Source organism: Brassica oleracea, chromosome C4 (assembly GCF_000695525.1).
Source record: "Brassica oleracea var. oleracea cultivar TO1000 chromosome C4, BOL, whole genome shotgun sequence".
In the NCBI taxonomy this organism is placed as follows: domain Eukaryota; kingdom Viridiplantae; phylum Streptophyta; class Magnoliopsida; order Brassicales; family Brassicaceae; genus Brassica; species Brassica oleracea.
Window position 1 is genome coordinate 39,183,675 of NC_027751.1, and position 12,241 is coordinate 39,195,915.

At 39.7% G+C, this 12,241-nt stretch overlaps 1 protein-coding gene across 1 annotated transcript; it reads right to left on the reverse strand.

The window, feature by feature from the left end:
• Window positions 1–4,421: 4,421 nt before the first annotated feature.
• Window positions 4,422–5,484, reverse strand: LOC106342891 (ribulose bisphosphate carboxylase small chain F1, chloroplastic-like). Its single transcript, XM_013781947.1, has 3 exons — window positions 5,228–5,484; window positions 4,937–5,071; window positions 4,422–4,849 (listed from the first exon to the last, which is right to left on the reverse strand). Exons 1-3 carry the CDS (start codon window positions 5,396–5,398, stop codon window positions 4,610–4,612), a joined length of 546 nt encoding a protein of 181 aa, XP_013637401.1. The 5' UTR covers window positions 5,399–5,484; the 3' UTR covers window positions 4,422–4,609.
• Window positions 5,485–12,241: the final 6,757 nt, after the last annotated feature.

Sequence of the window (12,241 nt, forward strand, 5' to 3'; positions counted from 1 at the left end):
GCAATGTGTGACGAGATCAATGCTCAGTTACGAAATGGCACTTCTGAACTTGTTCCACCTGAAAAGTATCAGAATGTCATTGGTTGTAAGTGGGTATTTACGCTTAAATATAAAGCTAACGGTGAACTTGACAGGTATAAAGCTCGTCTGGTGGCAAAGGGTTTTCATCAGCAACTTGGACATGATTTCACGGAGACGTTTAGCCCTGTTATCAAGTCCACCACCGTCCGCTCTGTCTTCCATGTCGCGGTCACTAAGGGTTGGCGTCTTCGTCAAATTGACGTAAATAATGCTTTTCTGCAAGGAACTCTGGAAGAGGAGGTCTGTGTCACACAACCACCAGGCTTTGTTGATCAAGATCGACCACACTATGTCTGTCGCTTGAAGAAAGCCCTCTATGGGCTCAAACAAGCGCCGCGCGCATGGTACCAGGAACTCAGGTCTTATATTATGACTGCATGGTTCTTGAACTCCACTGCAGACACCTCTCTCTTCACATATCACCGCGGCTCTGACATTATCTATGTTCTGGTATATGTTGATGATATGGTAATTACGGGCAACAACAATCGTGTCATTGATGCGTTCATTGCGGCCATTTCAACTTGGTTCTCACTTAAAGATCTTGGTGAGCTTAGCTACTTTCTCGGCATAGAGGCAACCAGGACCTCCAAAGGCTTGCACTTGATACAGAAGAAATATGTGCTCGATCTGCTCACTCGCACGAACATGATAGATGCGCGCCCGGTCTCCACTCCGATGTCTCCGACGCCCAAGTTGTCTCTAAATTCAGGAACCCCGATGGATAATCTGAGTGAATATAGAGCGGTTCTTGGGAGTCTGCAATACCTTTTTTCACCAGACCAGACATTGCCTTCCCGGTAAATCGTCTAGCTCAATTTCTGCAGCGACCTACAGACCTTCACTGGCAAGCAGTCAAGCGAATTCTTCGCTATCTGGCTGGTACGTCTGCTCATGGGATTCTCATTCGTCCTGATACACCATTGAAGCTCCACGCATACTCCGATGCCGACTGGGCAGGCGATGCTGACGATTATTGCTCCACAAACGCCTATATCGTGTACCTTGGGAGCAATCCAATTTCTTGGAGCTCAAAGAAGCAAACGGGAGTGGCTCGCTCGTCTACGGAAGCCGAATACAGGGCCGTCGCCAATGCAGCAGCGTAACTACTCTGGGTATGTTCGCTTTTCACTGGGCTGCGTATACCGTTACCAGAGATGCCAGTGATATACTGTGATAATGTTGGTGCCACCTACCTTGCTGCCAATCCTGTATTTCACTCGAAGATGAAGCATATAGCCCTTGATTTTCACTTTATCCGGCACCATGTGCAATCTGGAGCGCTACGAGTCTCCCACCTCTCGACTAAGGACCAGTTGGCTGATGCTCTCACTAAACCACTTCCTCGACCGCGCTTCCAAGAACTTTTGTGCAAGATTGGAATCACTCATGTTACTCCATCTTGAGGGGGTGTATAGGAGATATATGTCATTAGGGTCATAACTGTAATTAGTCAATACCTAATCACTTATGTACTCTGTATAAATACTGTACTTGTACATATTAATAAGATATTCAACCTCCATTTATACATCTATCATCTTTCTATTTTTCTCTTTATTATCTCCAATATCCAAGTCTATACTTTTCGGAAATCTTCATTTTCCCCTTTTTTTTTCCCTTATTCCTCTCAAAGCAAGTAAACCTTCATTGATTTGGGCTTTCATTTCAAAATGTTTTATGATTTAGGTCTTTTAAGTATTTCCTGAAAATGTCGTCGTTTCACTCCACGGTTATTTTGGTGTCGTTGGATTACGAAATGATGAAAATAATTTTTTTGTCGAAAAACTATTTGTTGTTTACGTTTAACCATTTTTATTCAACCTTTTGGCTAGTTTTACGTAATTTTTTTCTCATTGTTTGTAATATTTTTTACTGGCAACTTTGTTACGAAGAGCGTTAAAGACACGAATCAGGAGAAGACACTATGAATGGAGAAGTGTGTGACGATTCTAGGGAGAGTGGGCGACGACTCTACAGGAGAGTGGGCGATGACTCGAAATGGGTGAGGAGTAAAGTGGGCGACGACTCTACGGGAGAGTGGACGATGACTCATTGCTCGTTGTTAAATTATTTAAAAGTGTCTGTCTAACTAAAACGTTTTTTATATAATTAATTAATTATTCAATACATTTAAAAAAAACTTGTTTCTCATTTTGTAAATTTTAAAACTTTTTTAGATAATGTTTTGTTAAAATTGATTTTAGAAAAATTTTAAATAGTTTTTGGATTATTTTTTCTGTTAACAAAGTTTATTTTTAATTTTATATGGCAGGAAATGCAGGAAACATTCCCAAGGCGCTCGACAACAACGTCCCACCCAAGTTGGTGTGAATACTGTATCAGCGTCTGGATTTCTTGTATCTTCTCCCGCACCAAATTTTCAAACCTTGGTCTCTTGGGAAGTGCCAATTACCATGAGCGTCTCGGAGTTAGTTCAACAACCTAGACGAAAACTTCTGACGAGACTCCATCCTCATGAGCGGACGGTGCGATGTGGTAAATTTTTCTTTATTTAAACTACACATTCCTTTAATTCTTTTTCTTAGGTTCAATTACTCAAGCAACTGAATTAGCGAAAGTATTTTGAAGATGATGTATATAATGCTGAAACACGCTTATCTGACATACATGGACAAGACAAGGGATGATCGATGTTAATTCTTCTAATTGTTTGATTCATGATTATTGACTCTTAACAGTTTTTAACTAATATTATTTTTATTTCTATTTTAATAAGAGTTCACTTGGAAACTGTAGCCCATGACTCGATCAGGTGGAAAATGCATTCCACCATCATGCACAAAAAGCATGACAACTATCAAATCAATGAGTAGAAACAGAAGCGGGTTGTCGGCAAGACGCCAAAGTCAATCAACCCAATTGTTTGGGAGGGATTGAAGGAGTATTTGGCATTAACGAATGCACATGCTACTTTCTAGACCAACTCAGGTAACCGGCGTAGCGACCATCGCTTGGTCAGGTTAGGTTGTGGAGCACAATCCTTTTTTTTTATCCATGTCAGCTTTGTATACTGCTGACCTCGAACTTGTTCAAGAGCTCAAGAAGAAAATGTACGAATGCGTTGGAGAAGAAAAATGAAGCAAATACGGCTCATAATGTGGGACACGCCCGTCAAATCATAGAGGACAACAAATTCATGCAAGCGATGCGTCGTTGCAAGTTTGGCGACTTTCGGTTTTTTTTTTCAAACTCTTAAATATTGGTTTCTTGTTAAAAATATTAAAGTATTTGGTTTAATATTTTCGAATTATAAATATTAAATATTTGAATTTTAAAAATTATGTCGGGAATTCGTTGGGATATTCATCAGGAATAATTTCTGACAAACGTGTGATCTCGTCGGGAGAATTCTCGACGACCAAGATCGTCGGAAGAATTCTCGACGAAATTTTTGGTTATGAAAAAAATTCCCAACGAACCTTTGGTCATCAGAAATAATTATTACTGATAACTTATCGAGAAAAACTACTCACGAGTCACGACCAAGTCGCGTTGGGAATTCTTCTGACAGAATTCCAACAACATTTTCCATGACCGATTTTGTCGAAAATTCTTTTGGAAAGTAGTTGTGGGGAATTCATTGCCGTCTTTTTAAAAATCTCCTAAGAATTTTTTGTCAAATGAAATAAAACCGATAAAAAGTGGTTATCGGAAATCCGTGGAGAAAGATAATTCCCAATGACTTTCCGACGAATATAGTCATCGAGAATAACTTGTTTTCTTGCAGTGTATCTTCTGTATGGCATCCTCCACAGATATGACTATCACAGATTTTAAGTGGACCATCCTTTTCTTCCAGGATTAACTACGTGTAAGTGAGATGACATGCATGAACTTGAGAAAAAGTACTTTGATATTATTGAAAAATTATATTTTTTTGGTAAGATGCTAAGTAAAATTATAAAATTTAGAAAACAATTCCTGTAAAACAATTAAAAATAAGAATATAGATCCATATGTATGTGTTAACTAATAGCGGGGATATATTTATATAATGTATCTTATTTCCGATAACAATTTACGAATAATATGTATTAAAGGATCTCATACCACGTAAGTAGTGTGAAACATCAAATGATGACTACCTTATGAAATGATTAAATAAATCTATAGTAAAAAAAAATCTACACAAACCGTATAGGATACAAAATGATACATTGGTGCTCTTATATTTGAATATCTGATGAACTAATTAACTTAAGATGAAATCTGTGTTTTGTAGGTAAAATTGTTTCTTGTTCTATAAAGCAATTACCACTAACATTATCGAAACCTTTTTGTTAAGTTATGTAGTCTGTTTTCTTATAGGGATAAAAAATTAAAACCTAATTGCCATAAAAATAACCAAGAAGAAGCAACGATATAGAAATTACATATATATCCATAAATCAGACATTTGACAATCCGATAGAAAATGTCTCAGACAGAAATCCAAAGAGGATAAAAACAGGCAATTGGAAGTGAAATGAGTATAGATTATTATATGATTATTTTAGAAAGGAAATTAAGCACCGGTGAAGCTTGGTGGCTTGTAGGCGATGAAACTGATGCACTGGACCTGACGGTTGTTGTCGAATCCAATGATTCTAATAAAGGCGTTAGGGTACTCCGTCTTGCACTCTTGCACTTCCTTCAACACTTGAGCAGAGTCAGTGCATCCAAACAAAGGAAGCTTCCACATTGTCCAATAACGGCCATCGTAGTATCCAGGTGTGCTTCCATGCTCACGGTACACAAATCCGTGCTATATAGACATACCATTCAAAATCATGATTCACATGGTATAAAATGGATGTTTAGATACAAGTAAACAAAATTTTGTTTTTATTACCTCCAACTCAAATTCAACACAAGGAATCCACTTGTTGCGGAGAAGGTAGTCAACTTCTTTGGCCAATTCAACGTCAGTAAGGTCAGGAAGATAAGAGAGAGTCTCAAACTTCTTCTTTCCAACTGGTGGCCACACCTATAAATCCCATTTGCAGTTAATAAATAGGAATTCCCTTTTGTATATACACATTTTTCAATCCGGTACGTTATTATATACTATTGTTCACTCGGATTTTCACATGTACCAGTTCCACATAATAAAGGACGGGCCTACAACTCTAGTGATATTTACCTTCATGCAGCTAACTCTTCCTCCGTTGTTTGCAATGGAAGTAATATCAGTGTTGCTTTTGCGGGTGACTGGGAATGCAGCGGATGACTTCAAGCCGGTGAATGGAGCAACCATGGTGGCTTGAGCCGGTGAGGTAGCCACAGCGGCGGAGGAGAGCATAGAGGAAGCCATTATTACTTCTTTTTCTCTTTTCTATTACTTGTTTCTCTATTGCTTTGGTCATCTATATATAGTGAGGCCGGCATGAGGCATAAAGCCCTTAGATCAAAGAGTGCGGGATTCATGTCTGATGATAACGTCGTTACCTGCCACAGGATTAAGGAAAGGTGTTGACACCCTTATCGATACAGACCACTATGATAAGGCCACGTGGCAGAAAATTTCCTTATCTTATCTTTTCTTGGAAGGAAATGAGTGAATGTGTATGGTTACTAGTGTCCACTTGAGCCGATTCTCTTGGCTCCTTCCTTTTGGCAGAAAAGAAATGAGACGCATGACCTACATTTAAATCTTCGGGGACCTATGTACTACAAGAAAATTAAATTACTTGAATCAGACATGTAATGTCGTCATTAATTATAACTTATGAGTGCTGAGAGTACTATTGATGATTATGTTCATACTCAAACGAAGAAGAGAAACAATTCTATTTTTTTCTTCGTCAGAAAGTGTAAAGTTTTTATTATATAGTTTTTCTTAAGAGTTTTATAAATCAATAAATTTTACATAAACACAGTCATTCATATAATATCACAAAGGTCAAAGCTGAAGGCTGAATTTTAACATTTACACCAAAAAAAGGGGTCAAAGCTGAACACTGAAACAAATTACCAAAAGCATCTAGTCTAAGCCGTAAAAAAAAACTAAATTGTGGGCTTTAGTGTATAAACCCGGTAGCTGCTGATGGGCTTTGAGGTCTATTGGGCCGGTGACATTTGAGACGAGTCCAAGTCCAAAGGATATATATAAGACGCCGTCGTTCTGTTTGTTACGGATGTAACAAACTATCGTCATCTTCGAGCTAAAGAGCGGAGAGCAGAAGAAGAGTAGGCGATCGTCTTCTTCGGTGGATTCTCCGGCGAGTGCTGAGTTGCAGTGGTGCGATCCGGTAGCTAGTGTTGAGCTCTCCTCACCTCAAGACGAGATCGGTATCCTGAAACAACAAGATTCGTGGTTAGCTTTGATAGAATCTTGTATAAGCTTTGTATTGTAAACTGCAATCAAGCTTAGTGGATTGGGAGCAAGAGCCTCCCCCCAGATGTAGCGCAAGCGAACTGGGCAAACAAATTCTTCTTGCATTCATTCATAATCGCATAACAAACATACAACATATCGAATTGAATCAAAGAACGCAGTGAGATCAAAGCGCAACAAGTGGTATCAGAGCCAGGTTGTGTTACAGATCGTCATTAGGAAGCAAATACACAAGGTATAGAAGATCTCAGTAAGGTTCGAAACTTATCTGGTTGATTCTTGAGTGCTGTGATTTGTGTATTCTGATCTTGAGGAAGATTATACCATCGTCTTGTTTCGGATCTGATCAATCTGATATAAGACAAGATGGAACCTACTCAGGGTCGTTTCAAAGTTGAGAAGTTTGATGGATCTGGAGATTTTGGAATATGGAAACATAAAATATAAAATGTTATGCGCTCTTGAGATTCTAGGTCTAGATTCAGTACTAGAGGGAAAGGCTGAGTCAGGAGACGCTAGTGAAAAGATTGAGTCTGATGCTGAGGAGAAAGTTGATCCTACAAAGGCTATGAAGGACAAGAGAGTTCGCAGTCTGATCCAGATGAGTTTGAGTGATCAAATCATAAGGAAAGTCATGAAGGAGACTTCAGCTCTTGGCATATGGAAAGCATTGGAAAGGGATTACCAAACTAAGTCTCTTCCTAATAGGATCTATCTTAAGCAAAGATTCGCAAGCTACAGAATGTATGAGCAGAAGTCTATTGAGCAGAACCTTGATGTGTTCTTGAAGCTGGTTAACGATTTAGAGAGTCTAGAGATAAAGATCTCCGACAAAAATCAGGCTATTCAAATCCTTACCGGATTACCTCCAAAGTATGAACCACTGGTCCACACATTGAAGTACGGCAGTGGAAAAGATACGCTTACAGTCAGTGATGTTATTTCCGCAGCATACTCAAAGGAGACTGAACTAAGAGAAAGAGGTGTCTTAGGGAAGTCTAAACCTGAGGCAGAAGGACTGTATGTTGGAGATAGAAGAAGGTCTGATAAGAAAGACAAAAAAATTTCGAGAGGAAGATCTAAGTCTAAAGGGAGATACAACTCTAAATCAAACTCAAGCAAGAACAACAAGGGATGTTTTGTTTGCGGTAAAGAAGGTCATTGGAAGAGAGATTGTCCCGATAAGGGAAAGTTCAAGGGATCATACTCTAGCTCAGTGAACGTTGCAGCAGCTAAGAGTTCTAAGAAGGAACCTTTGATACTCACAGCGAGCATTCAAGACACCAAAAATGAGTGGGTCTTGGACTCAGGAGCGAGTTTCCACATCACTCCAAACAAAGATGTGTTGTTTGATCTCGAACAAGTGAGTGGTGGAAAGGTGTTGATAGGTAAAGCACGTTCAGCGAGATTGAAGGGGTTGGTAAAGTTCGTATTAAAGGATCAGATGGGTCTGTTGTGATTCTAACAGATGTGAAGTTTATGCCGACCATGGGAAGAAATTTAATCTCATATGGGTGTCTTGAGAAGGCGGGCTGTACCTATGAGGGAAGTGATTACAAGGTGAAGTTCTTTAAGAATGGAGTTGAAATCTTAACAGGAAAGTATGCAGATGGATTGTATTACTTGGACGGAACTGTTCTTAAAGGTGAGAGTCACTCTGCTGTCTCTAAAGTCACTACAACCTGGAAATGGCATTTGAGATTGGGACATATAAGTCAGAAAGGACTTGACTTACTTGTTAAAGAAGGATATCTTGAGGCAAAATATGTGGATACACTAGGGTTCTGCGAAGATTGTGTGTTTGGAAAGGCTCATAAGCAAAGTTTTAAGAAGGGGAAACATACATCAAAAGAGGTACTTGAGTATGTCCATTCAGACTTATGGGGTTCTCCTTCTGTGGTTCCAAGCTTAGCTGGAAAGCAATATTTCATCACGTTTATTGATGATTACTCAAGGAAGGTCTGGATCTATTTCATTAAAACTAAAGATGAGGTCTTTGAGAAGTTTAATGAATGGATTGCAGAGGTTGAGACTCAGACAGGAAAGAAACTAAAATGTTTGAGGACTGATAACGGGCTGGAATATTGTAACATAAGGTTTGATATTTCTGCAAGGTTGCTGGAATAAAGAGACATCGAACTTGTGCTTATACACCTCAACAGAATGGGGTCTCGGAGAGAGTGAATCACACCATTATGGAGAGAGTGAGGTGTATGTTGGCTGAGAGTGGAATGGAAGAGAGTTTTTAGGCAGAAGCGGCTTCAACTGCTGTCTATTTGATCAACAGATCTCCAAGTTCTGCTACTGAGTACAAGCTTCCAGAAGAGCTTTGGTCAGGAAATAGACCAGTACTCAAGCATTTAAGAAGGATTGGGTGTGCTGCTTATGTTCATACGAGAAATGCTAAAACAAGTCCTAGAGCGGTGAAGGGATCTTTTGTTGGCTATCCACAAGGAACAAAGGGATTCAGAGTGTGGTTACCAGAAGAAGAAAGTTGCACGATTAGCAGAAATGTTATATTTCATGAGGAAGAAGTATACAAGGAAGCTGAGAAAGAAGTAGAAGTGAAGAGTGTTCAGAATGATTCAGTTTATGCTGATAAAGGAAAGTCTGTTCAGAGGGAAAAGAAAGGCGTGTCTTTCAGTCCAAATTTGATTCAGGGTCCTTTTAAAGGTCTCCATGATTCAGAGGCTTCTACTTCAGAAAATGTGGTTCAGATAGAGAGTTCAGTTTCAGGTGGAGCAGTTTCAGATTCAGAGGTTGAGTCAGCTGTTCAGGAAGAAGAAACTGAAGAGCATCTAGATCACTATATTTTGGCTAGAGACAGAAAGCGCAGAGAAACCAAGTTACCATCTATATATGATGATTTTGATGTTGTAGCTTATGCTCTATCTGCAGCCAGTGATATTGAGATTGAAGAACCTAAGTCATATTAGGAAGCGATGAGATCTAAAGAGATGGATTCACTTGATAGGAACAAGACTTGAGAGATTGTGGAAAGACCTGCTAAGAAGAGAGTTATTGGCTGCAAGTGGGTTTATAAGAAGAACCCAGGCATACCAGGAGTTGAAGATCCAAGATTTAAGTCTAGGTTGGTTGCCAAGGGCTATTCACAAGTGGAAGGAATTGATTATAATGAAGTGTTTGCACCAGTTGTGAAGCATGTATCGATAAGCTTGATTCTGTCTTTGGTGGTTAAAGAAGACCTATATATAGAACAACTAGATGTGAAGACAGCCATCTTAAATGGAACCTTAGATGAAGAAATATATATGGAACAGCCAGAAGGCTATGAAGTTAAAGGAAAGAAAGATATGGTCTGTCTATTGAAGAAGTCACTATACGGTCTTAAACAGTCACCGAGACAGTGGAATAAGAGATTCGATGGTTTCATGAAGCAACAGGGGTTTAGACAGAGTCCGTATGATCAGTGTGTCTACTTTAGTGGTTCAGAAGTGACTTCGAGAGTTTATCTGTTGTTATACGTGGACGATATGTTGGCTATCTCCAAGAACATGGAAGTGATTAAAGATCTTAAAGCTAGACTGAGTAGTGAATTCGACATGAAGGATCTTGGACCTGCTACAAGAATTCTAGAAATGGATATTGTGCGTGACAGAAGAGCTGGAACTTTGAAACTATCTCAGGGAAAATACCTTGAAAAAGTACTCTCAACCTTCAATATGAGTGATTGCAAGGCTGTTACTACATCTATGGGTTCTCAGTTCAGATTAAAGAGTTTAGATGAGAAAGAAACAGAGATAGAAGTGAGAGTTATGTTTGATGTTCCTTATGCTAGTGCTGTTGGTAGCTTAATGTACGCCATGGTGGGGACACGTCCTGATATAACTCATGCTGTTGGAGTCGTAAGTAGATTCATGGGGAATCCAGGAAGACAACACTGGGAGGCAGTGAAGTGGATTCTGAGATATTAATGAGGAACTACTGATTTTGGCCTATGGTTTACTAAAGGAAATGATTTCAGAGTTGAAGGATTTTGCGATGCAGATTATGCAACTGATCGTGACAGAAGCAGGTCAGTTACATGATACTTGTTTCAAGTAGGCGGCAACACTATCAGTTGGAGATCGGGCCTTCAACCTATAGTGGCCTTATCAACTACTGAATCAGAGTATATGTCGTTAAATGAAGCTGCTAAAGAAGCCTTATGGCTGAAAGGGGTGTGTGAAGACCTAGACTATGATCAAGGAGCTGTCGAGATTAATTGTGATTCTCAATCAGCTATATTTCTAGCGAAAAATGGTGGATATCATGAGAGAACAAAGCATATTCACACTAAGTTCAATTTCAACAGAGATGTGATTGCAAACGGGAGTGTTTCAGTGGTGAAGATTCACACTACTCTAAACCTAGCCGATATCCTAACAAAGAGCGTACCTAGAAAGACACTGGAGAAGGCCTTGGTGTCTGTCAAGGTTCGCGAGTGAAAGTCAGGAGCTGTTAAACACTACTGAGGAACTCCGGGTTGTTACCTCGCAGTGAAAGAAAGAAAGAAAGGAAGATGGGTTAGTCAATGAGGTTTGAGTAATCTACAGAGAATCCGGGAAGTATTTTGTTTACCTTTCATAACGTGGGCGTATTGAAAGGAGAAGAGTCTCTAACGGGAGGTAGCTTGAATCTATGTAGTGTTGAAGGTTTTCGACATGCATGAGATGATCAAGATCAGAAGAGACTGGTTCGAGAGAGACATCAGGTTAAGAGGTTACGTGGGTGTTGGTTTTGGTTTCTAGTCAGATCGAGAGTTAGCGGGTTTGGTAACAGGATGGTTAGTTGAGGAGATTCGTCGTGAGTCTGGGTTGAGATCTGGGGTTTCTTGGAAGAGGTTCGAAGGTCTTCTTTAAGAGTATAAACGAGTTGAGAATGAGGCTATCCTTAAGATGGAGTGTTTCTGGTAACTTTCGCCGGTTTGAGGTAACCGAAAAGTTAGAGAGAAGGTGGAGCTCGTAGAGAGAGAAGAAGCGAATAAGAGAAGATATTTCGGCAGAGCTCCGCTAGGGTTTGAGCTGCTGTCCGAAAGTGAGTTGTGTCGGTTTTATACAAGGTGGAGAGTTGTGGGCTTTTGTGTATAAACCCGGTAGCTGCTGATGGGCTTTGAGGTCTGTTGGGCCGGTGACATTTGAGACGAGTCCAAGTCCAAAGGACATATATAAGACGCCGTCGTTCTGTTTGTTACGGATGTAACAAACTATCGTCATCTTCGAGCTAAAGAGCGGAGAGCAGAAGAAGAGTAGGCGATCGTCTTCTTCGGTGGATTCTCCGGCGAGTGCTGAGTTGCAGTGGTGCGATCCGGTAGCTAGTGTTGAGCTCTCCTCACCTCAAGATGAGATCAGTATCCTGAAACAACAAGATTCGTGGTTAACTTTGATAGAATCTTGTATAAGCTTTGTATTGTAAACTGCAATCAAGCTTAGTGGATTGGGAGCAAGAGCCTCCCCCCAGATGTAGCGTAAGCGAACTGGGCAAACAAATTTTTCTTGCATTCGTTCATAATCGCATAACAAACATACAACATATCGAATTGAATCAAAGAACGCAGTGAGATCAAAGCGCAACATAAAGCATCTACTCTTTAAATAGATGCAAAACAGCAACACGGATAAGGACACGAAAAATAGTAAAAGCGATCAACGTTTTCTTAATATTAGTCAAAACAAAGATGTATAAAAATAGAGAAAAACTGAGTGCTTATCCGTGTAACGCCACTGTATATATATTACACATCTTCCCTCTTGGTTATCTACAGATTACTTCTAAATTTAAATGAACTATAGAAGAAGGCCATTACAAATAATCAACACA

What these genes read in the sequence shown, in the direction of transcription:
- LOC106342891 (XM_013781947.1), bottom strand. Translation starts at nt 5,398, where the DNA reads ATGGCTTCCTCTATGCTCTCCTCCGCCGCTGTGGCTACCTCACCGGCT. An exon ending in GAAGAGTTAGCTGCATGAAG is followed by an intron (nt 5,072 to 5,227) that starts GTAAATATCACT and finishes TGGGATTTATAG; the next exon opens with GTGTGGCCACCAGTTGGAAA. An exon ending in GTGTTGAATTTGAGTTGGAG is followed by an intron (nt 4,850 to 4,936) that starts GTAATAAAAACA and finishes ATGTCTATATAG; the next exon opens with CACGGATTTGTGTACCGTGA.